This window comes from Piliocolobus tephrosceles, chromosome 9 (assembly GCF_002776525.5).
Source record: "Piliocolobus tephrosceles isolate RC106 chromosome 9, ASM277652v3, whole genome shotgun sequence".
Classification (NCBI taxonomy): Eukaryota; Metazoa; Chordata; class Mammalia; order Primates; family Cercopithecidae; genus Piliocolobus; species Piliocolobus tephrosceles.
In genome coordinates, this window is record NC_045442.1 from 30,839,348 (window position 1) to 30,867,071 (window position 27,724).

General features: G+C 47.9%; 1 protein-coding gene across 1 annotated transcript in view; it reads right to left on the minus strand.

Moving 5' to 3' along the window:
* Positions 1–797: 797 nt before the first annotated feature.
* The window catches only part of WBP1L (WW domain binding protein 1 like), a 79,129-nt gene continuing 52,202 nt past the window's right edge, over positions 798–27,724 (minus strand). Inside the window, exons 2-4 of the mRNA XM_026448932.1 lie at positions 19,850–19,952; positions 7,258–7,419; positions 798–4,476 (exon numbers count right to left, since the gene is read on the minus strand). Coding sequence (XP_026304717.1) covers positions 3,740–4,476; positions 7,258–7,419; positions 19,850–19,952 — 1,002 coding nt within the window. The 3' untranslated portion in view covers positions 798–3,739. The remainder of the gene's footprint in view (positions 4,477–7,257; positions 7,420–19,849; positions 19,953–27,724) is intronic.

Genomic DNA, 27,724 nt, shown 5'->3' on the forward strand with positions numbered 1-27,724 from the left:
CACATTACCCAGACTGGTCTCAAACTCTTGAGCTCAAGTGATCTGCCCAGCTTGACCTCCCAAAGCGCTGGGATTACAGGCGTGAGCCACCTCACCCAGCCCGTCTCTATTATTTAAAAAATAAAAATAAAAAAATAGCTGGGCACAGTGGCTCACGCCTGTAATCCCAGGCCAGGGTGGCTGGCCTATTATCCCAGCGCTTTGGGAGCTCAAGGCAGGTGGATCACCTGAGGTCAGGAGATCGAGACCAGCCCGGCCAACATGGTGAAACCTCATCTCTACTAAAAATACAAAAATTAGCCAGGCGTGGTGGTGGGTGCCTGTAATCCCAGCTACTCAGGAGGCTGAGGCAGGAGAATCACCGCAACCTGGGAGGTAGAGGCTGCAGTGAGCCAAGATCGCGCCACTGCACCCCAGCCTGGGTGACGGAGTGAGACTCTGTCTCAAAAACAAGCCATGTTTTAGCAACGGGGTATCTGACAAAACTTGTCTCTGCTTTCTCGGGATCTGATTTTAGCCTGTTTATGGGACTTTCCAAAGTATTCCAAACATCAGGAACATTCCCTGACAGAGAGAGGGGAGGACTCCTCAGGACAGAGTGTGGACCCAGCAGCACCGTCCAGCTGCCCTTGGCCCTGTGGTTTCTCTTTGGCCCCCAGCGCCCTGTCCTCAATGGCTGTGTGACAACCTCTCAGTCTCTGGGTAGAGAAAAGTGCTTGTGGTTTAGGATCTTGAGGTGCAATTCCCTGAAGACTGAGGAAGAAGAAAAGGGAACGAAGTGCAGCAAGAAAGAGCAGTAGCATTTTTGGGATCAATTTTTATTCGGGCTTCTCACAGTGGTTAGAGCCACTCTGTCTTCAGAACAATCACAGCACAGGAAATGCGTCACTGAGACTGCCCAGAAAAGTCTGACCAGCTGAATCTTATTGCTTAAAATACACATATTCACAATAACTGACAAAGGGTAACGTGCCTCACACAGGAATGTGTTCGCATTTGCAAATCTTCCGACTGGCTGTAGCACCAAACCCTCTACCAACCCCGTCTCATTCACGTGGAAAACCAGTCTCAGTCACATCTCCCTGGCCCCCTAAGGATTCCTTCAGCTCCCTATTAAATCTCTCTCTGAGCAGGGCAGCCTCCTGTATCGGGGGCCAAACTGTGACTTGGGAACCAAGCCCAGCTCCGCAGGTTGCATTTCTGTCTTCTCGTGCCTTTAGGGTAGGACGCTGCAGTGAGTCCCACAGTTAACACTTGCCCAGTTGCCCACTCTAACTGGGGAAAGGAACTTGAGAGGGTCAGAACTCATCCATTTGATCTGTTAACTGAAAAAGGATTCATTTTGGTAAAACTTGTTCGCCTTGGAGACCCTTCATGAGTTATTTGGGGATCCTTAAAAAAAAAAAACGGTGGAAGGAAAGGCATCTGAGGGCTGTGACACACTCTGGCTGCCTCTGGCCACATGCTAGCTTGCTTGCGCCTATTGGACTCACCAGAGGGAGGCAGGCCCTGTGGCCCCACTACAGCCTGCAAAGCCTCCTCCTGGCAATTCTGGGCAGGGCCGATGTCTGGGCCACAGCTAGTCCAAGCCTGTCATTGAAGACCCAATCAAGTTTCTGTCTGAAATTCCACCTTCTTCTGTCCCACGTGGTTGTGGACAACCCTGGGGGCTGGCACCGAGGACCAGCAGCAGCCGAGGGAGGCAGACAGGCTCAGAGCACGCTTCCATTTACAGGGAACAGAACACAGGCCTCCGAGTGTCCACGGAGCAATGTGCAAATCGCAGTGATGAGTAGAGTAAAACCTCTACTTCAAGCACAGTATCTGGCAAACACAGGGGACTGCAGTCGACAATGCTGCGGAGTACACCCGAGTACACAGTCAGACATTTGTTCGGTAAACAGTAAATGCGTAAGATCAATGACCTTGAGAGGGCTGTCTGTGCTCCAGACGTGTGGTTCACGTGGGGAGAATGGCTGCCACTCAAAGTATCTTCACAGGAAAACAGGGCTTGAGGCTCACACACAATGGACAGACACACACGGCTCACCCAAAAAGTCACTGTGTACGGACTTCACTTTGTTCAACACGGATTTTGGTTTTGTGGAATCCAAATGCAGACATTTGTTTACCTCACAGCCTTGGATTTGTCTGTTTTTGGACATACATATATATATATATTTTTTTTTTTCTTTTTCTTCCTTTCTTCCATAACATCGATGCTTCGTCTGAATATCATCATCGTTCAAGAGTTGGGGGAAGAAATAGACTCTTCATATGCACAGGGCCGGGCGGGGAATGTTTGTTTTGGCTGTTTGCTGCCTCCATTCAGATTTTCCTGTCACAGCTCAGCTGGTGACCTGAAGCTGAGCAACAGGCACAAGCGTCCCCAGGGCCTTCCGGACGGCTGCTTTCACCTCCTGCCTGGGCCACCGGGTCTCTACACAGAAAAATGAGTCACCCGACTCAAAAGGGGTGGGGGCAGAGGCAGGGACAAGGCATGAAAACCACAGATAACCAAGGTATTTCTTCCAAGTGGTCAGTTTAAAACAAACAACAACCGCCACCAAAAAAAGAAAGAAAGAAAAACCCACAAAAAATATTTATTCAGAATCAAAGACAAAATTCTGTGTGAGAGCCAGGCAACAGGGGCCCTTTCTCAGGGGCCATCGCTTCCTCAGTCCGCTGTTTCCTCATACGGAACAGTGAGACGTGAAGGCCCGCAGGGCGTGTGCTTGCAACACAGGCTGACACGGGTCACCTGTGAACACAGACCAAAGGGCAGAGAGGCCGAGAGCTGCACCTCTATTCACTGTTGCAGCTTAGGGCCTCCGGCTCACAGAGGTTCCAAGACAGCTTCCACCCCAGCCTTCACACAAGACATCTTCTGGCTCAACGGCAGCCAGGCTCTTTGAAAGCCAACTTGGGAAAGAGCCACAAACGTCATTTTCCAGAAGAGAATTCTTGCCTGCCCACCGGCGAAGTTCGTGTTTTCAGCTGTCTTTTGTTGTTTGTTTTTAGAGGAAACAAACAAACAAGGAAAAGGCAGTATCATCTTTCATACCAGAACCAGCCTGCAGCCAGCCAGAGCCCGGGGAAGAGGCACCTCAAGGGCACATGGGGTGTATCGATCTTGTCACCTGGAATTTGACAGATCAACAAGCCTCTACCAACCTATCATACAATGGCCCAGCACTCTCATCCTCCCACAGGATTAGCTCAATGCTGGCTCGGCAGACACTGGCAGCCACAGGGACAAGCCCTGGGCCTCTGTGGGCTTCCTTTTTCATCCAGGGCCAAGATGGGCTGCCTCTCCTGGACTGAGACACAGCAATGTTCTCTTAAACTAGAATCAGACCACAAACCTAATCCATCACCAAGAATCATGTCAGGGCACAGTCCCAGCCTCTTTCCTTGGGGGCTTTTAAAACACATCTCTCTGATCCAAACAGGTAGGTGAGATTTGACTTTAAAGAAAGGAGATGGAGTTGGAGTATGAGGAATGAGTCACAGAACCAACTTAGCCCTCCACAGCACTGTGCCCTTGTGGAAGGAGAGGCATCCACACCCCGAACTGTACCTGGAGATGGAGGAAAATGCAGGAGAGAAGGAGGAAAACAAACAAAAAGGAACCAAGTGGCTGTACTCTGAAAGTCTTTGAAAGTCACTTAATGCTTCTCTCGTGGTTCTCCCCTACCCTGGTTGCTTTGCCAAGTTCTGGGTGCTGGCAGGGCCTGCTCTAGCTGGGGGAGCTGCTGCTCTGGGAGTTGGGAGAGTCCTGCTCATTGATGGTGTTCAGCAGCAGGCATGCGGGTGGCCGTGGCAGGTGCGGGTGCCCAGGCTCTCGAGCCTGCTCCTCGGAGGGCTGGCAGAGGCCTTCCTCCTCGTCACCAGGGGGCCGCACATGGCAGCTGTCGCAGAAGTCCAGGGGCCCATCCAGAGCATCATCGATGAGCGTGTTGAACTCTTTGAGGTCATCGTCATGGTGGCCTCGGTTGCACACACACACTTCAATGCCCGAGTCACCTGTGAAGCGGCGATGTCTCCCAGGCGTCTTCTCTTTGCTGTCGGGTGCGCCGTGTTCAGAGCTGTCATCTTTCAGCAGCTCCTCCCTACATTCTGCATCCTTGTCCAGGAAGGCCCCTGGGTCCAGTTCCCCCAGGCCGGCCACAGAGCCACTGGGCTCCATCCCCGGGGCTTTGGTGGCTGCTCGGTCAACTGGTAGGTCAGAGGGCTCAGGGTCAGCGATGCTTGGGGGTCTTGTGCTGCTTCTGCTGGGCCCAGACAAGGGGCTGCTCTGTGCCCCCTGGGATCCCCTGGTGGGATCGATGCCTGGGGGACTGCCACCTGCAGGGCCACACTGTGGAGGCAGCAGCTGCTGCTGCTGTAGCTGGAAGGCACTGTATGGTGGGGGAGGAGTTGGAGGTCGGTTCACCACTTCCTCATAAGGAGGTAGTAAATAGTTTGGCAAAAACCCTAAAATGAGGAGGTAGGAAGGAGAAATTACTGTGCTGGTCACGTTCTAGGGCAGACTGCAAAGCTCCCGCTGAACATTTGCACTGTCTCTTTCCACCCCAGAGCACCCACCAAGTGATGGCTACAGCTCTTGGTTGTGGGCAGAGGAGAGACAGCTGTGAGCAATTCTGCAGAGAGAGAGAGGGACAGTTTGGGAGGGGCCTAACCTAGCTTCTTGAAATCTGAGAGCCCCTAAAGCTGCTTCGTAGGCAAGGACTTCATGCCTGTTGGGAGTTAAGGCTGAGAATTAGGCAAACGTGGTAGATGGCCAAAAAATAACTTCTGCCTGGAATGGACCTATTTCCACATGCATACGAGTCTCTTGTTCTTACTTAGACTGTGTCCTTCATCCAAGTCCCACAGGCCTCAGGGCCAGGGTCCCTGACTTAAGACTTCTTAACTACTTTTCTTCCTCCTAACCTTCCAAATGCACTACACAGGGTCTTTTACTAGGGGGTTAGAAATCTCTGTTGTCTCTAGTGTGGCTGGAGGTGGTCTGGAAACACAAACCAAACTTCACCTTGACTCAGATCAGGAGCAGATGGGTGACCAACGAAGGGTAAGGGGCTTCTGCCATCCAAGGCTTATTAAAAACATGCTAGGTGAGTTATCTTTTGAATGTGCTGAATGCCTTATGACACAGATAATTTAATTATAATATAACATTACTAACATTTATTGAGCACTTACTATATGCCAGGCACTGTGCTAAGCACTTAACCCTTCTAGATGTGGAACTGAAATAATTATGGGCCGACACAGTGGCTTACGCCTGTAATCTCAGCACTGCGGGAGGCTGAGGCGGGCAGATCACTTGAGCTCAGGAGTTCGAGACCAGCCTGACCACCATGGTAAAACCCCATCTCTACTAAAAATACAAAAATTAAGTGGGTGTGATGGCGCACCCTTGTAGTCCCAGCTACTTGGGAAGCTCAGGCACAAGAATCATTTGAACCTGGGAGGAGGAGGAGGTTGCAGTGAGCCGAGATTATGCCACTGCAGTCCAGCCTGGGTGACAGAGCAAGATTCTGTCTTCAAAAAAAAAAAAGAAAGAAACAATTGTGAAAGTTTATTTTGTAGAATACACGCAGACTGGCTTTGGAAAAGTGGACAGCTTGGCCTCCACTGACCCTTTGAGAGGTCACATGTAAGGAGCCCCAGGGAAGTCTGGGAAGTGCTCTTCACAGAGTCACTAAGTTTCTCGGTGCTCAAAAGTCCCAATGCCACCCCTCCAGTTGCCCTTTCATGGCAACCTCTGCTCAGGCATATCACACAGAAATAAGCAAAATGGGAGGAATTCAGGCCAATGAACCCCAAATCTCAATTCATTCACGTTATATACTGACTCCTGACCTCAAGTGATCTGCCCGCCTCGGCCTCCCGAAGTGCTGAGATTACAGGTGTGAGCCACCGAGCCCAGCCCACAACTGTTTCAGTTCCACATCTAGAAGGACTAGGTGCTTAGCACAGTACCTGGCATATAGTAAGTGTCCAATAAATGTTAATAATTATTGTCCTATTATCTATCTGCCATTAGAGAGAGAGAGGGATAGAGGAATGAAGGGAGGGAGGGAGGAAGGAAGGGAAAGAAAGGAAGGAAAGGCCGGGCGCGGTGGCTCAAGCCTGTAATCCCAGCACTTTGGGAGGCCGAGACGGGCGGATCACGAGGTCAGGAGATCGAGACCATCCCGGCTAACACGATGAAACCCCGTCTCTACTAAAAAATACAAAAAAGCTAGCTGGGCGAGGTGGCGGGCGCCTGTAGTCCCAGCTACTCGGGAGGCTGAGGCAGGAGAATGGCGTAAACCCGGAGGCGGAGCTTGCAGTGAGCTGAGATCCGGCCATTGCACTCCAGCCCGGGCAATAGGGCAAGACTCCGTCTCAAAAAAAAAAAAAAGAAAAAGAAAAGAAAGGAAGGAAAATAAAGAGGAAGGAAAGGAGAGGAGAGGGGAGGAGAGGAGAGGGGAGGGGAGGGGAGGGGAGGGGAGGGGAGGCTCACACCAGTAATCCCAGCACTTTGGGAGGCCGAGGTGGGCGGATCACCTGACGTCAGGAGTTCGAGGCCAGCCTGACCAACATGGAGAAATCCCATCTCTACTAAAAACACAAAAATTAGCTGGGTGTGGTGGTGCATGCCTGTAATCCCAGCTACTTTGGAAGCTGAGGCAGGAGAATCGCTTGAACCCAGAAGGCGGAGGAGGTTGCAGTGAGCCAAGATCGTGCCATTGCACTCCAGCCTGGGCAACAAGAGCGAAACTCTGTCTCAAAAAACAAAAAAAAGAAAGAAAGAGGGAAGGAGGGAGGGAGGGAGGGAGGAAGGAAGGAAGGAAAGAAGGAAGGAAAAAGAGGGAGGGAGGGATGGAAAGGCAGGCAGGCAGGGAAAGAAAGAGAGAAAGAGAGAAAAAGAGGGAGGGAAAGAGGAAGGAAGGAAGGCAGGTAGGTAGGTAGGAAGGTAGGTAGATAGGCAGGTGCTAAAAGAGCAGAGATCCAGCCAGAACCCAGCCACTATGAGCTTTGGAATGGCCCAGTGGCTTCAGGGAACTACATCCCTAGCACCTGCTCCTCCATGCTGAAGGAGTGCCCCCCTTGTTCCTGTACTTTCAAGACCTTGCTTTATGGAGAGGCAGGGAGAGGACAAACCCCCTATGCCTACAGGGGCCCTGGCCACCAGTATTCAGTCTGAGCCCTGGGTCTTTGCACCTGTGCTCCTGAGGGTGGGTATGGGGGCTTGGGTGTACGTACTGAAATAAAATGGCAGCGCTGAGTAATTGTGGGCTTCTCGGTAGGCGATCAGGTTGATTTCATGTTGCCGCTGCTGGGCCTGAAGGCGGTGCTTGGCTCGGCGGTGGTGGCAGACACAGCAGCAGCTCAGGATGATGATGATGGTCCACACAAGCCAGAACCCTGGGGAGTGGGCAAGGCAAGACAGAGAGGCACTCACACACAGTGAGTACCAGCCAGAAGGGCAGCTTGCAGAACAGGGAGGTCCCTGGACGGTGCCCATGTGGTTGAAGCTGGCATGGCTGGGCCTCACCCAGTTAATTTACATGGAAGCCATGTGATCAATCTTCATAAATGTTTGTGCCAGAGTGAAAGACACATGGGACAGAAGTGGGCAGGAATGTAAGAATGATGACAACAGATTGGGTATGGTGGCTCATGCCTGTAATACCAGGCCAAGGTGGGTGGATCACCTGAGGTCAGGAGTTCGAGACCAGCCTAGCCAACGTGGTGAAACCCCATCTTTACTAAAAATACAAAACTCAGCCAGGTATGGTGGCAGGCGCCTGTAATCCCATCTACTTAGGAGGCTGAGGCACAACAATCACTTGAATCCAGGAGACGGAAGTTGTAGTGAGCCAAGATTGCGCCATTGCACTCCAGCCTGGCCAACAGAGCAAGACTGTCTCAAAAAAAAGAATGGCCGGGCGCAGTGGCTTACGCCTGTAATCCCAGCACTTAGGGAGGCCGAGGCGTGCAGATCACCTGAGTTCAGGAGTTCAAGACGAGCCTGGCCAACATGGTGAAACCCTGTCTCTACTAAAAATACAAAAATTAGCCAGGCATGATGGCACGCACCTATAATCCCAGCTACTCAGGAGGCTGAGGCAGGAGAATCGCTTGAACCCAGGAGGCAGAGGCTGCAGTGAGCCGAGATTGCACCATTGCACTCCAGCCTGGGTGAGTGAAACTCCATCACAAAACAAAACAAAACAGAATGATAACAACAAAGCAGGTCTCTCATTCCAGGATGCCTCCAGCACCTTGGAGGAAGGCATGAGTGCCAAGGCATCTCTCCAGCACCACTGATGGGTACCCCCTGCATTATAGGTTTTGTGAGCATTAAATATGCTCACCTTCTGGGACGGTCTCCTCCTCCTCTCTTAAGAGATCTCTGAGAAAATGCTCCACTTTCTTAGTGCCCATCTCCCCTCCCCACCAACTCAGAGGATCAGCACTTGCAAGGGGGCTCAGAGGGGCCTCCCGACAAAAGAAGTCTTAGGATTCTCCTGATAGCATCAAAAAGATCAGGTGCTTTTCTCTATCACGTATGCCTTTGTAATACAAGAATCACTAAAGTTAGAGGTGGAAAAATTCTAATTGCCTCAGGTCCATCTCCTCCCTAGAGAGTGTAAATGATTTCCTCTGCTCTCGACATAATCCTAATTGGGTACAATTCCATCTCCCACTGCCACAATCAACCCTCCCTCCCTTTGGCCTGCCTTTGCAGTAGACGCAGGGCCATTAGCAGCCCCTTCTTCCTCCCTGCTTCAGGAAAGGGTGGCGGAACAGAGGCCAAGCCCCACAGCACTTTATTTCCCTCTGTGCTATCTCTGGGATCATACTTAGAGAATCTCAGCAAACCACAGTATAAGACCTCCTCTCCAATTTTTAAATGTGTGGCACAACAGGCCTCTAAATTTTTTTTTTTTTTAGTTAATGAGGAATTTTGCTTTTAACATACACACATATACACATACACATACACACACAACGGGGAAAGAACTGAAAGGAAAACAAAAATAATGACATCTTTAAATGACAGAATAAGAAATTTAAATTTTCTTCTTTTGATTATTTTCTTTCAAATTATAAAACTAGAAACAAATTAATTTTCTTTTTTTCTGAGACAGGGTCTTGCTCTGTCACCCAGGATGGAGTACAGTGGTGCGATCACAGCTCAGCCGAAGCCTCAACCTTCTGGGCGCAAGCTATCCTCCCAACTCCACCTTCTGAGTAGCTGGGATTACAGGCACACGCCACTGTGCCTGGCTTTCTCACTGTGTTGCCCAGGCTGGTCTTGAACACTGGACTCAAGGGATCCTCCCGTCTCAGCCTCCCAAAGTGCTAGGATTACAGGTGTGAGCTACCGCGCCTGGCCAAAACAAATTAAATTTAAAAAATATCTATGACTAATTTTACTTTAGCTAGCTTTTGTTTTTTTTTTTAATCAATAAATTAATTTCTGGGTAGGTTTTTAAATTCCTCTAGGAATATGGCTACACAATGAAATAATATGAATCATTAAAAAATTACACAATATTATTTTTGATAAACAGTTTCTGATATTAAATGAAAAAAGCAGATGACAAAATAAAACATGATCCTAACTTTTGCTTTAAAAAAGTACGTATGGGCAGGTGCAGTGGCTCATACCCTGTAATCCCAGCACTTTGGGAGGCCGAGGTGGGCAGATCACAATGTCAAGAGATCGAGACCATCCTGGCCAACATGGTGAAACCCCATCTCTACTAAAAATAAACACGAACATTAGCCGGGCATGGTGGCGCACGCCTGTAGTCCCAGCTACTCAGGAAGCTGAGAATCGCTTGAACCCAGGAGGTGGAGGTTGCAGTGAGCCAAGATCGCGTCACTGTACTCCAGCCCGGCAACAGAGTGAGATTCAGTCTTAAAAAAAAAAAAAAAAAGAAGTATATATGGACAGAAAAAGGAGGGGTATAGTCAGGAAGCTCGAACCATGGGATAACTCTGGATGACAGACAGTACCAGCTCCTTTGTTCTTTGCTTACCTCTATTTCCTAATTTTTCTAAGATGGACATATACTTCTCTGTAGTAGGAAGAATATTTTTTTCTCAATGAAAAATGTATCGAATGAATAATTTTTTTTTTTTTTGAGACGGAGTCTCGCTCTGTTGCCAGGCTGGAGTGCAGTGGTGCAATCTCGGCTCACTGCAAGCTCTGCCTCCCGGGTTTACGCCATTCTCCTGCCTCAGCCTCCCGAGTAGCTGGGACTACAGGCGCCCGCCATCTCGCCCGGCTAGTTTTTTGTGTTTTTTAGTGGAGACGGGGTTTCACCGTGTTAGCCAGGATGGTCTCGATCTCCTGACCTCGTGATCCGCCCGTCTCGGCCTCCCAAAGTGCTGGGATTACAGGCTTGAGCCACCGCGCCCGGCCTAAAATTTTTAAAGTATTTCCGCATGTATCTCTTGTCAGAATGAGTTAAATCAAGTTAACCTTGTTTAAAAACAGAAAAAAATGCCTCCCTCCCCCACAAAACAGACATGTAAAAATGAACAAATCCTTGATATTTTTCCCCCTTATTTGTATATACACAATTTTCCAAAAGATCCCCTGGCATTTAGGGTGTGGCATCTGGTGACAGCTCTTTCTCTGTCCCCCTGGGATGCCCCCATTGAATCTCCCCACAAAGCTGCCCTCCACCAAGTGGGGCAGGATGGTGACATGCCCCCCAGCCCCGGCAGGCTGGCACTACCATTCCATGGCACCTAATTGCTTTCAGTAGGTATCACTGTTCAACCAAACCTTCATGCTGCAGCCTTGCAGCAAGAGAACAGAGGATTTTTTCCATTACCCATCAGCAGACAGGAAAATCCATTCCTAACCAGAGACCATAAAGTGAACTTAGAAGTCTCCCTTTCGGTCTTTCCCGGTTCACTAGTCAAACTTGCTTAACTTACGTTTCTTTCTTTATGAATACTGCCTGACTTAAGAGTAGACACTGGCAGAGGAGCCCTCAGAGAAGGGTGGAGAGGCTGGAAAGGAGTTATGGAGGTGAAACCGGCTACAGACATAGTTTGATAACATCTCCTAGGGTTGTTTGGGTGGACACTCTGCTTAAGAACCTGGCTGCATGTGTATTCTGGAGTCAAGTCTAAATGATTCTGGGCTGACAACCATTTGGTATTACCTATACTTATCTTACTTTCTCAGTGTAATCTCACACTCCATTATACTTCTGTGTTACTTTATAACTTTATTTTTTTTTACTTTATTTTTATTTATTTATTTTGTGAGACAGGGTCTCATTCTGTCGCTCAGGCTGGAGTGCAGTGGTAAGGGAACTCGGCTCACTGCAACCTCCACCTCCCAGGCTCACGTGATTTTTGTGCCTCAGCCTCCTGAGTAGCTGGAACTACAGGTGTGTGCCACTATGCCCATCTAATTTTTTTTTTGTATTTTTAGTAGAGACAGGGTTTCACCATGTTGGCCAGGCTGGTCTCAAAATCCTGAGCTCAAGTGATCCACCTGCCTTGGCCTCCCAAAGCGCTGGGACTACAGGCATGAGCCACTGCGCCCAGCCAATTTTTTTAAACTTATTTTTAAGAGACAAGGTCTCACTGTCACCCAGGGTAGAGTGCAGTAGTGTGAACACAGCTCACTGCAGCCTTGATCTCCTGGGCTCAAGTGATCCTCCTGCTCCGGCCTCCTGAGTAGCTGGGGCTACCGGCATGCACCACTACACCCGGCTAATTTTGTTGTTGTTGTTGTTGTTGCTGCTGTTGTTGTAGAGATGAGGTCTCACCAGGTTGCCCAGGCTGGTCTCAAACAAACTCCAGTCTCAAGCAATCCTCCTGCCTCAGCCTCCCAAAGTGCTGGGATTACAGGTATGAGATACCGCAGATGGCCAAACTTTAAAATTTTAAAAGTACATTCTCCCATTAGTTAATCAGCATCTCGTTGGCAGTGGCTCCCAACTAAAATTCTAGCTACTTGGGAGGCTGAGACAAGAGGACTGCTTCTTATGAGGTCAGCCTGGGCAACACAGCGAGACCCCATCTCTAAAAAAAAAAAAAAGACAGCCAGCATCTAACTCTACTGGTTTTTCACCTGGCCACCAGTCATTTTTTCAATAGTTCTCTACCTAAGGGTAAATCAACTTCTAACTTTTATACTGCAATATATATGATCTATTTCACAGCTTTTACAATTTTAAAAAAAATTAATTAAAAACATTTTAAAATTAATTTTTAAGTTGTCACCCAAGCTGGAGTGCAGTAGAGACCAGAACTCACTACAGCCTCCAACTCCTGGGCTCAAGGGATCCTCCCACTTCAGCCTCTCTAGTAGCTAGGACTACAGGTGCACACCACACCTGACGAATTCTTAAATTTTTTGTAGCGATGGGGGTGGTCTCACTTTGTTGCCCAGGCTGGTCTCAAACTCCTGGCTTCAAGCAATCCTCCCACCTTGGCTCCCAAAGTGCTAGGATTACAGGTATAAGCCACCACACGCTGGCCAACATGGTTGTTTTTGTTTTGTTTTGTTTCGTTTTCCCCGTTTTAAAGAAAATCACATGCATTGGTTTCCATGTTCGCCAAGTATTTCTGCTGCTTCTCCTTCTAGGCATGTGGGTAGGCTTGAACCTCCTGACCCCCTTGTGACTAGGTGAGGCTTTGGGACTAAGTCTAACTAATGAATCAAGATTGGATGCGGTATGTGTCACTTAGAGGCCAAAATGTGCCTTGCTAATATGAGACCCTCCATTAGTCTTCCTTCTGTTTTGGCAATTGGCAACATCCCAGATGGTGATTTCACATCAGTCTGGGCCCCAGAGGACGGCGAAGTGGAAACAAAAGTCTCATCCAACCTTCAACGGACATACAGTGTGAGTGAGGAATAAACCTGCTGTTTTAGAGGTCACTAGGATTTTGGACTTGCTTGTTCCTGTGGCATCACTTAGCCTATCCTGACTACTGCAGTGTGATTACAAATTTTTCTTGGGGAGAGAATTTAAAGTATTCATCAGATTTTTAAAGGAATCCTTGATCCAGAAAAAGGCTAGATTCACTGAACCAGAAGTATAAAAAGAAAAACAAAAAGAGGACTTTTTTTTTTTTTTTTTTGAGACAGGGTCTCACTCTGTCACCCAGGCTGGAGTGCAGTGGTGTGATCTGAGCTCATTGCAACCTCCACCTCTTGGGTTCAAACGATTCTCCTGCCTCAGCCTCCCAAGTAGCTGGAACTACAGGCGTGCACCACCACACCCAGCTAATTTTGTATTTTTAGTGGAGATGGGGTTTCGTCTTGTTGGCCAGGCTGGTCTTAAACTCCTGACCTTTGGTGATCTGCCTGCCTCAGCCTCCCAAAGCGCTAGGATTACAGGTGTGAGCCACCACGCCCAGCTGCTTTTTTTTTTTTTTTAGGAAATATTAGGCAGGGCAGAAGGTGACTGTGAAAAGAAATCAGCCAACACGAGGTCGGGCATGGTGGCTCACACCTGTAATCCCAACACTTTGAGAGGCCAAGGCGGGTGGATCACTTGAGGTCAGGAGTTCGAGACCAGCCTGGCCAACACAACGAAACCCCATCTCTACTAAAAATACAAAAATTAGCCGGACATGGTGGCACATGCCTGTAATCCCAGCTACTCAGGAGGCTGAGGCAGGAGAATCACTTGAACCGGGGAGGCGGAGATTGCAGTGAGCTAAGATCGCACCACTGCACTCTAACCTGGGCAACAGAGCGAGACTCTACTCCTGCCTCAGCCTCCTGAGTAGGTGGGATTACAGACATGCACCACCAGGCTGGGTTAAGTTTTGTATTTTTAGCAGAGACAGGCTTTTACCATGTTGGCCAGGCTGGTCTTGAACTCTTGACCTCAAGTGATCCACCCACCTCAGCCTCCCAAAGTGCTGGGATTATAGGTGTGAGCCACCACGCCTGCCTAACTTAGGAAAAATTTTAGTCTTTTAGCTAGATTTCAAAACTAAGGAAGAAAGTTCATTTTCACATTTTTTACTTTTTTTTATGGAGTGCTTCACAAATTTGCCTGCTATCCTTGGCTGGGGTTACACTAATCTCAGTATCATTCCAATTTTAGTATAGGTGCTGCTGAAGCAAGCACAAGGAAGAAAGTTAAAAAAAAGGAAAACCTGGCCAGGCGCAGTGGCTCACGCCTGTAATTCCAGCACTTTGGGAGGCCGAGGCGGGTGGATCACAAGGTCAGGAGATTCAGACCATCCTGGCTAACACGGTGAAAGCCGGTCTCTACTAAAAATACAAAAAATTAGCCAGGCGTGATGGTGGGCGCCTGTAGTCCCAGCTAGTCGGGAGGCTGAGGCAGGAGAATGGCGTGAACCCGGGAGGCGGAGCTTGCAGTAAGCCAAGATTGCGCCACTGTACTGCAGCCTGGGCGACGAGAGTGAGACTCTGCCTCAAAAAAAAAAAAAAAAAGGAAAACCCAACAAAAGACACATCAGCGACAGAAATACAACCCTCCTTTTCCTGACAAACACACACCTACCAAGAGACTACATTCCTCAATGACAAGTTTGAAAATTGTGAGTTCACTGTGGGGTGCATTTGTCATGCTAAGCAAAATGGAAAACATGTTTTTAAAAACAATCACAGTGCAGTGTAGGGACTGAGTCATGTGCCCCATGACTACACTACAAACCCCAAGAGTTCACTACAAACTTGGGAAAACACCACTCTTCAACCGGCAGGAAATTCCCCACGAGGAGGATCAAGCATACTGTAAGTGAGCTCTCCTCCCATCCTGCATGACGGTGGGTGACTGGCTCCCCTGGCTCTTCCTTGCTCTCAGCAGGAGCTCCTGCCACTGCCACAGTGGAAAAGGCCTAAATTTGGGAAACGAAGACGTCAGAGACTTGCAACTTCATCTGAAAGCCCAGCCAACTTTCCTACAAGCATGACTGCAGACGTGGAAAAGGCAGATGGCCTGGGTTCAAAGCCCAGCTTAAAAACACATATTCTAGCTTTGTGACCTTGGTCATTTTGGTTTTACTTCCCTCATCTGTAAAATAGGGAGAATAAAGGTCTCTAACTTATCAGGTCACTGTGAGGACTAAATGAGTTAATATATGTACTGTACGCTGAACTATGGTTGACATATGGTAAATTCTTAGTATGTTTATTGTTGTTGTTACAGGTTTAACCATAGATGGGAAAGGTTTCCTTTATAATTTCCTTTCAATTTCCCTTTTGACCCCCAAAAAGTATTCCATAAAGAAACACAGGGCCCGGTGCGGTGGCTCATGCCTGTAATCCCAGCACTTGGGGAGGCTGAGGCAAGTGGATCACTTGAGGTCAGAATTTGGAGACCAGCCTGGCCAACACGTTGAAACCTCATCTCTACTAAAAATACAAAAATTAGCTGGGCGTGGTCGCACGCACCTATAATTCTAGCTATTTGGGAGGCTGAGGTGGGAGAATTGCTTGGACCTGGGAAGTGAGATCATGCCACTACACTTCAGCCTGGGCAAGGGAGTGAGACGCTGTCTCAAAAAAGAAAAGAAAAAAAGAAACACGGGTTAGGAACAAGTCCCTAGTCTGCTTTTAGGTTCCGTTCTTGGCAAAATGTACTGGAAATTCAGTCAACTCCTATTTACTGAGCTCTTGCTAACAATGGGTATCTTAAGACAAACCAAAAAAAAAAAAAAAAAAAAAAACAGCAGGTAAAAAATGAAGCTTGGGCAACATGGCGAAACCTTATCTCTACAAAAAAATATAAAAATTAGCTGGGCGTGGTGGCACGCACTCCTAGTCCCAGCTACTCAAGTGGCTGAGGCGGGAGGATCCCTTGAGTCCAGGCGGTTAAGGCTGCAGTGAACAAAGATCACGCCACTATACTCCAGCCTAGGTGATAGAGTGAAACCTTGTCTTACACACAAAAAAACAGGAAGGAAGGAAGGAAGTGGGAGGGGGAAGGGGGGCGAGAGGGAAGGAGGAGGGGGAAAGGCTGGGGAAAGGGGAGGGGAAGGCGGGGGGAAGGGTACGGGAGGGTGGGCGAAAGGGTATGGGAGGGTGGAAGGGAGGGGAAAGGAAGAGTAGAGAAGGAGGGGAGAGAGGAGTGAGATGAGAGGGAGGGGAGAGAGCGAGAGAAAGAGAGAGAGAGAATGAAAAATGAAAAACAAGTTGGGCAGCATTGACAGGATTTGCTAATAGCCTGTTTCGTGTCACCTCAGGGAAATTCCACTATCCAGAAACATATCCCTCTCCCTCCTAAAGCCCAAACCAGGGGAAATTGATGCCTGGGTGAAATTCTCCCAAATGATCTCAAGGGCAGAAATTCCCAACTTTGATCTCTCCCTAGAAAATGTAGCTTGCTGAGTGGAGAGAGCCCCGGGATGAGAACTGGGAGGAGTGGCTTTGGGGTTTGGGCCACTGGACATCTTATCTCCTCCCTACTGGATTACCTTCTGAAGGTAAGAATTCTGTCTCTCCAGTTTCCAGCCCAGAGGAGGTCACAGCATCAACTAGGAACTTGTTACAATTGCACAGTCTCAGGTTTTTTAATTCTCAGTTTTGAATCAAAAGCTTTGGGAGTAGGGCCCAGAAGAGTGTGTTTTCAGTAGGCCTTAAGGAAATTCTGATGCCAGCCGAAGTTCAAGAGCACTGGAATAAGGGTTTGCTGAATGAATAACTGATGGAATGATGAATTAAAGTACACGTGCCATAACAATGCATGGAGATAATACTAACAATGATCAGGTCCTTATAGCCTCAACTACTGCCCCTATAAAATAGGATCTTCCGTTCTCATCACATGCAGACCCAATAACTGGTTTAGGTTATGAAAAATTGAAAAGACACGTGGGAAAGGTTGCCGGCCAGAGCTCAGTCTACGTGTGCTTGTGTGTCTGTGTAAACCGCGCGTGTGTGTGTGTGTAAGTACGTATGTGAGAATTGAGGATTTTCCTCAGCACACAGGAAAATTCAGTTTAGTAGAGGGAAAGGGTGGGTAGAAATGGCATTTTTTCCCTGAGGCCTTTCCTGTAGGCAACTATAGTTAAGGAGTTGCCCTGTCTGATGAAAACTCTGCCAAAGGATTTCCTGGCTGAGGATTTTTCTTTCCAAAGTAAGGTGGGAAGGAAATCAGCCCAAAGCCCAAGACTTTCACACTTCAGGCAAAGTTGAGAGATATTAGAGGGAACAGGGTTGAAAGCAACAAAAAGTGCCGTTTTGATGAGAACTTCAGGTGTTTGTTCCAACATCAACGTCCCTCCCATACACGCCAGGCAGAGGCCATGACCTCAATAAAGAGGGGTATCGGGGGACTTCCTGAGAGGGGCGTTTTGCTTTTATGCCTCCCATGCCTCCAGAACATAGAAAACACGTGCCAGCTCGTATAACAGGGCACCTTTTCTCTCCGTCTAGACACTGCTCTCTGCTGGGCCTCCTCCTTTCCCAAATGCCCATAGCTGGAGAGACACTTAGCCGTTCATGCAGCTCTTTCTCTGACGTTCTTTAAGCCCTTGGGCTGAGGCACCTGCTTTCCCAGATTACCTCCTTGCCCTCTGGGTCTCCCTGTCCCTGCCACTCCACCCCCCGGCCCTGGCTTTGGTGACCCAATTCCGGTGGCTCCTCAGTCGACTCTGCCAAAAGCCCAGGAGGCTCTGTCAATCTGAGATGGGGCCATGAGCAACTTCGTTCTTTTTTGCAACTGATGCCGCCTGGCCAGGCCCCAGAGAAACAAACTGCAGCTCTGTGGCTTTTTGGCAGCCCAGCTTCGACTTTTGTTTTAACAAAGGGTGGGAGGGAGAATTTGAACCCTGTGGTTATCTGCATTTTAAAACATTTAAACAGAGTCTGTCTACCTGCTTGGCACTGTGTGTCCTCTAGTAAGTTTCTCAGCCCCACCCCTTCTAAAATAGCAACAATGACTGTGCCCTCCTTCTTTGCTGCTTATATATCTGCAGGTCTGGTGGGGACATCTTGAGCCCTGTGCTCTCCTGCACCGGACTGCTCCTGGAATTCCTCAGAAAGGCAGATGAGCCCGTCCTCAGTCCTCAACAGGGAAAGGCGAGGGTGAGGGAGAGGTCTTGTTTGGAGGAACCACTCCTGTTGGCTACAAATACAACTGCATTTCAGAGGGAAAGACCTCCCAGCCAAGAGTCTAATTTCCTCTCTGGCCCAAACAATAGTCCTTCTGGCTGCTTTCTTGCCGTATCACTGACACGGGGGTTGGCGGGGGGATGAGAAAGGGGAAAAGGGCAGATAGGATGGTGGGGGCAAGGGCATGGTTTGACAAACCCAAAGTCTGTTTCCAAATGGAGGCAGTGATGAGGGCTTAGAATCATCTGGGGAAACTGTCTGCAGTCTCCTTTCTCAAGAGACAATTGTAAGAACTACTGCGATGTCGGTCACCTGGGGCCTCCCTGTCCTAAGGACCACCCCCTCCCAACACCCTCTCTTTCTTTGTCCAGCATCCTACACTGTCTCATCTGAGTTCCAGGAAGGTCAGAGTACAAAGAGTGTCAGTTTCAACAACCCTGGGCCACTCCCTGAAGACCCTAACAGCATCACCACTGTCGTGCAACTTGAAGAAGCAAGTGGTTCTGGCCTTGGTCAAACCAGTGGCAAGACAAGGATGGTTTCCACATGGCAATTTTTTTTTTTTTTTAGATGGAGTCTCACTCTGTTGCCCAGGCTGGAGTACAGTGGCGCAACCTTGGCTCACCGCAACCTCTGCCTCCCGGGTTCAAGTGATTCTCCTGCCTCAGCCTCCTGAGTAGCTGGGACTACAGGCGCCCGCCCCCATGCCTAGCTAATTTTTGTATTTTTAGTAGAGAGGGGGTTTCACCATGTTGGCCAGGCTGGTATTGAACTCTTGGGCTCAAACGATCCACATGCCTTGGCCTCCCTGGGTGCTGGGATTATAAGCGTGAGCCACTGTGCCCGGCCTCCACATGGCATTCAGCTGACAGTGAAAGGTTGGGTACACCGGAGAATCCTCCAGGAGCTTCCATGTGAGAACTGGGTAAGAAATAAAAGGAGCTGAGCCTCAAGACTCCCTCTCTCCAGAAGGTCCTCTACAGGCAGGGACCTAGGGAAAGATTGTTCCTTTCCGAAGGACCCTCAGAAACAGAGGCACTCCATGAGGTTCCATGGGAAATTCTGGAAGCCCCTTGGTCCTTACAAGAAAATGGCACAGTGACCATCTAGAGTGGCCTGGCATTCACAGTAGCTTGGCTTGCAACCCCTCTCTGCAAAATCAGCAAGCAGCCGGGTGCGGTGGCTCACGCCTCTAATCCCAGCACTTTGGGAGGCCGAGGCGGGCGGATCGCGAGGTCAACAGATTGAGACCATCCTAGCCAACATGATGAAACTCCATCTCTACTAAGAATACAAAAATTAGTTGGGCATGGTGGCACGCACCTGTAGTACCAGCTACTCAGGAGGCTGAGGCAGGAGAATCACTTGAACTCAGGAGGCAGAGGTTGCAGTGAGCCGAGATCACGCCACTGCACTGCAGCCTGGTGACAGTGAGACTCCGTCAAAAAACAAAAAAAAAAGGGCAAACCAGGGCTGCTGGGCTGGCCCAAGGATGGACCTAAGCTGTTGTCGGCTCAGCACACAATGGAGGGGGCATCCAGGAGAACCCAAGGCAAGAGCTTCTGCAGCAGACCTTGCTGAAACCATATTCTCCAGTCTTCAGCTAACAAAGTCCAAAGAGCACCAGAACTCTCTTCCTCTACAAAGGAAGTACTTCTGGAACCCATAAACAGATTCCACTCACCAACACGGTCCCCATGAGAATCCGAAAAGGGCTACAGAGGCCGTAATTGGGACCCTGGGATACTGAGAGACACCCGAGCAAGGACTTACACCAGAGTTCATAGTAGTAGTTGCAGCACTGAGACTGTCCACAGCAGTGTCCTGTGTCACAGATGTAGCTTTGATTGTTGGTACCCACACAGGCTTCCTTATCCTAAAAAATTTAAAAAGCACGTTAGCATATTAAATGACAGCTTTTCAACACTTTCCTTCTCATCACCGTCCTCCTGGTTGTCTATTCACCTGCCCACAAAATAGTCTGTATCAATGTTTATTCCATTACGAAAAACAACTTTGGCCAGGCGCAGTGGCTCACACCTGTAATGCCAGCAGTTTGAGAGGCCGAGGCAGGCAGCTTGCAAGGTCAGGAGTTCGAGACCAGCCTGACCAACATGATGAAATCCCGTCTCGACTAAAAATACAAAAATTAGCCAGGCGTAGTGACGCGTGCCTGTAATCCCAGCTACAAAGGAGGCTGAGTCAGGAGAATCGCTTGAACCGGGGAGGCAAAGATTGCAGTGAGCCGAGATTGTGCCACTGCACTCCAGCCTGGGTGACAGAGCGAGACTCCGTCTCAAAACAAAACTTTAAAAGATTTACACAACAACAAAAGAGCTTAGGAAAAAAATATGGTTTATTAAAGAGGAGAGGAGATTCAGGACACAAAAGCAATTGGCAGAGTAAGTTTTCCTCGGACAGGACAGGAAAGGGCTGCCTCACTTTCTTTATGTCCAAGTAGAAACATTTCATGTTCTGGTGCTAACCTCAGCCAGTAGGAGGGTGATGATTCTCTGGTAATTAGCAGTATGTTTTAAATAAAATCGGCTTTTCTGTGAAACTTCCTGGAATAATTAATGCAGTATGTCTTCTAGGATTAGCATTTGCTCAGTTATCCCATTCTCCTTTTTAAAACACTTGCTCTCCAAGGTTAACTCACAGTGTGATCCTAAAGAGGGCAACAACAACAAAAAATCTACAACTGAAATTCTTCACTTTTCAATAAAGGGCCGAACTGCTCAGACAACACAGTCCAATTTCAATCTGCTAGATCATTTTTGCTTATTGAATAAGAATCCTGACTGGATCCAGGATTCGTACTGTTCCTTGTTAGGGACACTCACATAGATGCTGAGTGGCCATCTAGCAGTCTGCCAAATTCTGTCCACAGCACTGGTGGATGAGGATGGAAACATTTAAAAAAATATTTCACATGTAAGATATAAAATATCTCCCAGACCAACATTAACCTTAGCCCAAAATGTACTTGGGACCACTATGCAGATGATGAAACCTGTAAAGCATCTGCTATATGTGGCCTTCAACATTTCTTCATCCTAAACAATAACACAGTCACTTACTGGACGCTGTCTTTGTGCCAAGCATTGTGTTGGGTTCAAGGGATACAAAGATGAATAAGACATTGTCCTTATCCCCAAGAAGCTCAGAGTTAAGAAGGAAAAAAGCCCTGCTCAGCAAAGAAATTAAAGCCACAGTATTTGCGGCGACTCAGGCTGGCCCTGCCCAGAGTGCACATCCGGCGGACCAGCTGCCAGTGGAAACTGAAGTCACATGGTCGGCTCCTCCTCTCTGGACCATGCTTTACTACACTGTCTACTTGGCCAAGGGTATACACCAAGCACTCCAGTGACTGTCTACAGGGCTAGAGGCTGGGCAGAAACAGGACTGGCACCTGAAGCCACAGAGAGACGACAAGAGAAAGCACAGGGCTGAAAACCCAGTCCCCCGGCTTAGTGTACATTTCCACCATAAATCTTTAGGGGTTTCTTGGTCTTAAAAGCTTTACATTCTGATATAAGAGTTTAGAAAGAAGGAAACGTGGCATTTATAAACCCTGAGAATGAGGCCCTCATAACACTGCACGCAGAGTTCTTTCCATGTGCTCCTTCCCCCCTCCACAACCACCCTCCCATGCCCAGCATAAGCAAAATGAGACACTGGCTATCAACTTGGATTTCTCATACCATCTCCTCAATCCTGTACTAAAAGTGAAAAACAGACTGATTTCTACTGGCCGTGTATGCTACTCACACCATCATAGTTGAAAAACCATTAAGTTGAACCATCACAAGTTGTGGACCATCTAAATATCTTGTCCCCTATACTTCTTCCTCCCTCCGTTTTCACCATCCCGCCAGCCCACCACAAGCAAAATTATACACTGGCTATCTAGTCAACTTCTCCTCTGAAACCTGGTACATGTGGAAAAAACAGATCCATGCTTGCTACTTTGGCCAGAACACACACTCTTTCACTTCAGAGCAAAACATGCCTTTCATAAAAACATCAGAAAGTTTCTCCCAAGTTTACCAGGCCCTGCGAATGCCATTCTTCCGGCACTGGCTTGAAAGAGCACAGTTCAAAGTGTCCACATAGTTTCTAAAAGAGGCAGTGGTGCCTACATTTGGCACAAGAAAGAATCCAATGACACTTCTGTCTCAGGAAAATTCATCAGAGGTGGCTCAGGCTCAGAACACAGGGCTGCCAACTGGTCCTAAGTGAGACATACAGTGGAGTGGCATCCTCATGACCTACTGGTGTCAGTCAGCTTTTCTCTCAGATCTTCTGTGCACCGAGGCAGGGGGCCTGGAATAAACAAGACCCCACTCTGCTTCACCATTCTGCCTCTGCTTTCCCAGGGAGAGCAGCAGAGTGGAAGCATCATTTAATCCAGTGTTCCTCAAAACCTTTTTAACCCAGTACAGAAGCACCTTGGCTTAGGATGGGGTTATGTCCTGGTAAACCCATCATAAAATGAAATATCGTCAGTCAAAAATGCATTTATCACACTTAACCTACTGAACAGCATAGCTTAGCCTAGCTTACCTTAAACATGCTCAGAACTTACATCAGCCTACGGTTTGGTAAAATCCTCTAACACAAATTATTTTACAATAAAGTATTGAGTATCTCATGTCATCCACTTAATACTGTATTAAAAGTGAAAAACAAATGATTTCTACTGGCTGCGTATGTCATTTGCACCATCATAAAGCTGAAAAATCATTAAGTTGAAACATCACAAGTTGTGGACATCTATACATCTAGTCCCCTGTGGTCCTTCTTCCTCCTCCAAATACAGAGTCCCTGAGCTGCCTGGGATGGTCTTGGTTACGGGAACTGTCATTTTCTGCTGCAGGGGGACAAAAGAAGGTGGATCTCTAGCAAGGAAGAAGTGAAGGAGGATTCGGGAGACAGTGAGGTATGAGTGCCAAAGTAAGTTCCTTCAGAGAGACCTGCTGGTGTCAGTCAACAGTGTTGTGGAAAACCAAGGAGCCTTGGGTTTGGCCCCAGCTCTCCCCACCCCCCTACTTTTTTTTTTTTTTTTTTTTTTTTCACTCAGACTCTGTCGCCCAGGCTGGAGTAGAGTGGCGTGATCACAGCTCACTGCAGCCTCGACCTCCGGGCTCAACTGATCCTCCTGCCTCAGCCTCCTGAGTAGCTGGGACTACATGTACACGCCACCACATCCGTCTAATTTTTGTAGACCCCAGCTCTATCACTATACAGATATGAATTTTGGGCATATTACTCAATGGCCCTAGGTCTGGTTAAGATCACCCATAATGTCTCCTTAAATTTGGGGGGGGGGGTGGGGAAGGATGGAGTCTCACCTGTTGCCCAGGCTGGTGTGCAGTGGCATGATTTTGACACACTGCAACCTCCGCCTCCTGGGTTCAAGTGATTCTCCTGCCTCAGCCTCCCAAGTTGCTGGGATTAGAGGCATGTGCCACCACGCCCAGCTGTCTCCTTCAACTTTAAGGTTTTATTATCCTCCACATCCCCTGTCCACTCTGACCTAGCAGCCTCAAGCCAATGCAAGATATCATGAAATCTACGTCTCCTGTCATGCAAACCCACAGCAAAGAACAGTGGTGTGGAAATGCTGCCTGTGCTCTTCCACCCCTCCTTATATGAGGAGCCTAATCGTTGCACACCTAGGACTCAAACACCCTCCAGGTGGCTCAAGATCTACACAAAGCCTAAGTAGTTAAGACTTCGCTGGGGCCAGGTGTGGTGGGTCACGCCTATAATTTCAGCACTTTGGGAGGCCAAGGTGGGCAGATTATTGGAGCCTAGGAGGTTGAGACTAGCCTGGACAACATGGCAAAACCCCGTCTCAACCAAAAAAAATAATAAAATTAGCTCGGTGTGATGTTGCACACCTGTAGTCCCAGCTACTTGGGAGGCTGAGGTGGGAGGACTGCTTGAGCCCAGAAGGTTGAGGCTGCAGTGAGCCATGATTACACCACTGCACACTAGCCTGGGTGACAGAGTCAGACCCTGTCTCAAAAAAAAAAAAAAGAGTTAGCTGGATCTGGGTTCAAAGCCCAGCTCTTACAGTAGGGCTATTAACTGTGTGACCTTGGGCTACTTAACTTCTCTGAGCTCCTACTATCAACGTTATTCTGTGAGCCACTATTGCTGGGCATGAAAGACCATCCAAACAGTACTTTGCCTTCATTCAGAATTGTTTCAGAACAGCCAAGTTCTCTGTGGCAATGTGGGCTGCTCCAGACATATGAAGAAGAAAAGAAAAAGGAACTGGAAAGAATGCAATGGAAAGGTCAAATATGAAAAATTCTCAGCATGCTTTATGATTATCCTATGCTTTTACTATTTATGTATTTATTGGAGACAAGGTCTTGCTCTATTGTCCAGGCTAGAGTGCAGTGGCACGACTGTAGCTCACTGCGGCCTCAAACTCCTGGGCTCACGTGATCCTCCTGCCTCAGCCTCCCGAGTAGCTAGGACTACAGACATGTGCCACCACATCTGGCTTTTTTATTTTTACTTTTTTGGTAGAGGCAGGGCTTCGCTATGTTGCTCAGGCTGATCTCAAACTCCTGGCCTTAAGCAATCATCCCATCTTGGCCTCCCAAAGTGCAGGGATTACAGGCATGAGCCACCACACCTAGCTTATGCTTTTCTTCCAAGCATCTTCAAAGCACATTACACATTATTATATTGTTTAGGTCATCCTCACAGAACTTGCAGTCTAATGAAAGATGGCAAAATAATTACGCAGATAAAACTGTGACTACAATAAATGTTAGGAAGGAAAAGTACAGATTAGGTGACAGTGCGTAAAAGATAAGACCTAGGAACTGGTCAAGAAGGTCCAGAACGGCTTCTGGGAGGAAGGTAAGCTTGAACTGAGATTGACAGTATGGTTAGAAAGTAGTAACTAGGGGGCGCAGTGGCTCACATCTGTAATTCCAGCAATTTGGGAAGCCAAGGTGGGCGAATCACCTGAGGTCGGGAGTTTGATACCAGCCTGACCAACATGGAGAAACCCCGTCTCTACTAAAGATACAAAAATTAGCCAGGTGTGGTGCCACATGCCTGTAATCCCAGCTACTTGGGAGCCCGAGGCAGGAGAATCACTTGAACCTGGGAGGCGGAGGTTGTGGTGAGCTGAGATCGTGACATTGCACTGCAGCCTAGGCAACAAGAGTGAAACTCCATCTCAAAAAAAAAAAAAAAAAAAAAAAGAGGAGAAAAGAAAAGAAAGAAACTAGGAAGAGGACAGGGAAAAACATCACAGGCAAAGAAAATGCTACAAGCAAAGGCCTTTAGCTAGAAGGAGATGGTAGAGGAAGTTGACAGGGAAGTTAGGTAGGTGGGGACCACTCTAACAGGGAGGTGACAAGATCATACTTGCATTTTAAAGATGTCATCTTCCTGGCAATGTTTTCATTTGCACAAAACTCCACGGCTAAAACAAAACCCCAGAAAGCTAGAAATGTACAACTTGTCAAAAAGGAACTTTGGTGCATAATGAATGCTCTTATGCTGAGGCCTTTCACCTCAGAAGTGACTCTGGTAGTGACTACTAGGAGCCCCATCTGTTACAGGTATGTGCCTTCAGCCTCAGTGCCACAGTGACCAGCTCTGAGAGACAAGGTACACATGGTTACCAAACAGAAAACAAAGTCACAAAGAAGAGACAAGCAAGACCAACACCAAACTGGAAAAAACATTTTTACAATGGAAAGGATAAACAGTATGCCTTTTGCACATATGCAAAAAATTATCTCCTCTCTTTGGTGGCAGTATAAACTGTGGGACTAACAACATTTTCCTCAACAGTTTCCACATCTTACAGTTGCTATTCTTAGCTGAGCCACTGTAAAGGTCAATTTAATCAGCGTAAAAACTTTCTAAGTGCCAGCATAAAAAGACACACTGGGCAGTAATGTTTCCCCAGGCATGGTTTTAATCTGCCACTTTATGGGTCTGGAAAACTCTGCTAGCAACTGGCTAATGGCAACAGCAACACGTCCTTAGGAAAACATTTTAAAGTTTAAGAGTGAAAAATAAGAAAATTGAAGTCCTTCCTGGGATGCTAAAGCACAGGACACCAAATATCTTGGCTGCTGGATACAAATTAATTTGGAGCATCACCTCTGGCTTTCCCTGCAGGAACAACTAAATCCTTTTTTGTTTGTTTGTTTGTTTAAACAGAGACAGTCTCCTCATGTTGCCCAGGCTGGTCTTGAACTCCTGGGCTCAAGGGATCCTTCCACCTCAGCCTCCCAAAGCGCTGGGATTACAGGTGTGAGCCACCATGCCTGGCCAAGAACTAATTCCTAATGGAAATGTTCAGTTCTCCAAATCATTTAACACGTATGTATTGACCCCCTTCCCCCAACCATGTGCCAGGCACTATGCGGGATGCTACAGCTATAGCAATGAACAAGATATTCGGGGGGTGGGAGAGGAGAGCTTCTGCTTCTGGCAATATAGCTGGATAGGTAACTAAAAATTCTTCTGCTATAAAACCCTGGCTATACAACAATCCCTTTTAATTATAAAGCTGAACTTGCAAGAAAGCAAGGAGGATCACCCGGGACCAAAAATGATAGCGGGAACTAGAGACCACAGTAGTAAATGAGATCAGGCCTTTCCAGTTGACCTAGAAAGTGGGGTAGTTTGTTGATCTTGGGCCCACCTAAAACAGGGAATTAGAACTGAGAACCAATACAAAGCTGGGGCCCTCAGAGGAGGAGAACAGATTAGAAAAAACATTAGCCCACTGGCACATAGTGACAATAAAAAGCCCTGAAGTGGGAGGAAAACAGCATCTCCTCTAATAATGTGTGATCACAGGTTATTTCAGATTTGAATTGTACTACTACATGGTCTGAAGATCCCCAAGCCAAAAATTTAACACAAAAAGTAGTCCCAGGCTGGCAATAACTCTGCAACATCTGGCGGAAATACAAAACTCTGAAGAGATCTACCCTCAGCCACGGCACAAAGGATTCCTACAAATAAAGTTCTGTTGGCCAGGCGCGGTGGCTCATGCCTGTAATCCCAGCACTTTGGGAGGTTGAGGCGGGCGGATCATAAGGTCAGCAGTTTGAGACCAGCCTGGCCAACATAATGAAACCCTGTCTCTAATAAAAATACGAAACAATTAGCCGGGCATGGTGGCGGGCGCCTGTAATCCCAGCTACTCCGGAGGCTGAGGCAGGAGAATTGCTTGAACCCAGGAGACAGAGGTTGCAGTGAGCCGAGATTGTGCCATTGCACTCCAGCCTGGGCGACAATGAGTGACTCTATCTCAAAAAAAATTAATAAAAATAAAATAAATAAATAAAGCTCACAATCCAAGATATAAAAATGTATGCAAAACTACTTTGGGAGGCCGAGGCAGGCGCATCGCGAGGTCAGGAGATGGAGACCATCCTGGCTAACATGGTGAAACCCCATCTCCACTAAAAATATAAAAAATTAGCCAGGCATAGTGGCAGGCACCTGTAGTCCTAGCTACTCGGGAGGCTGGGGCAGGAGAATGGCGTGAACCCGGGAGGCGGAGCTTGCAGTGAGCCAAGATAGCACCACTGCACTCCAGCCTGGGCGACAGAGCGAGACTCGTCTCAAAAAAAAAAAAAAAAAAAA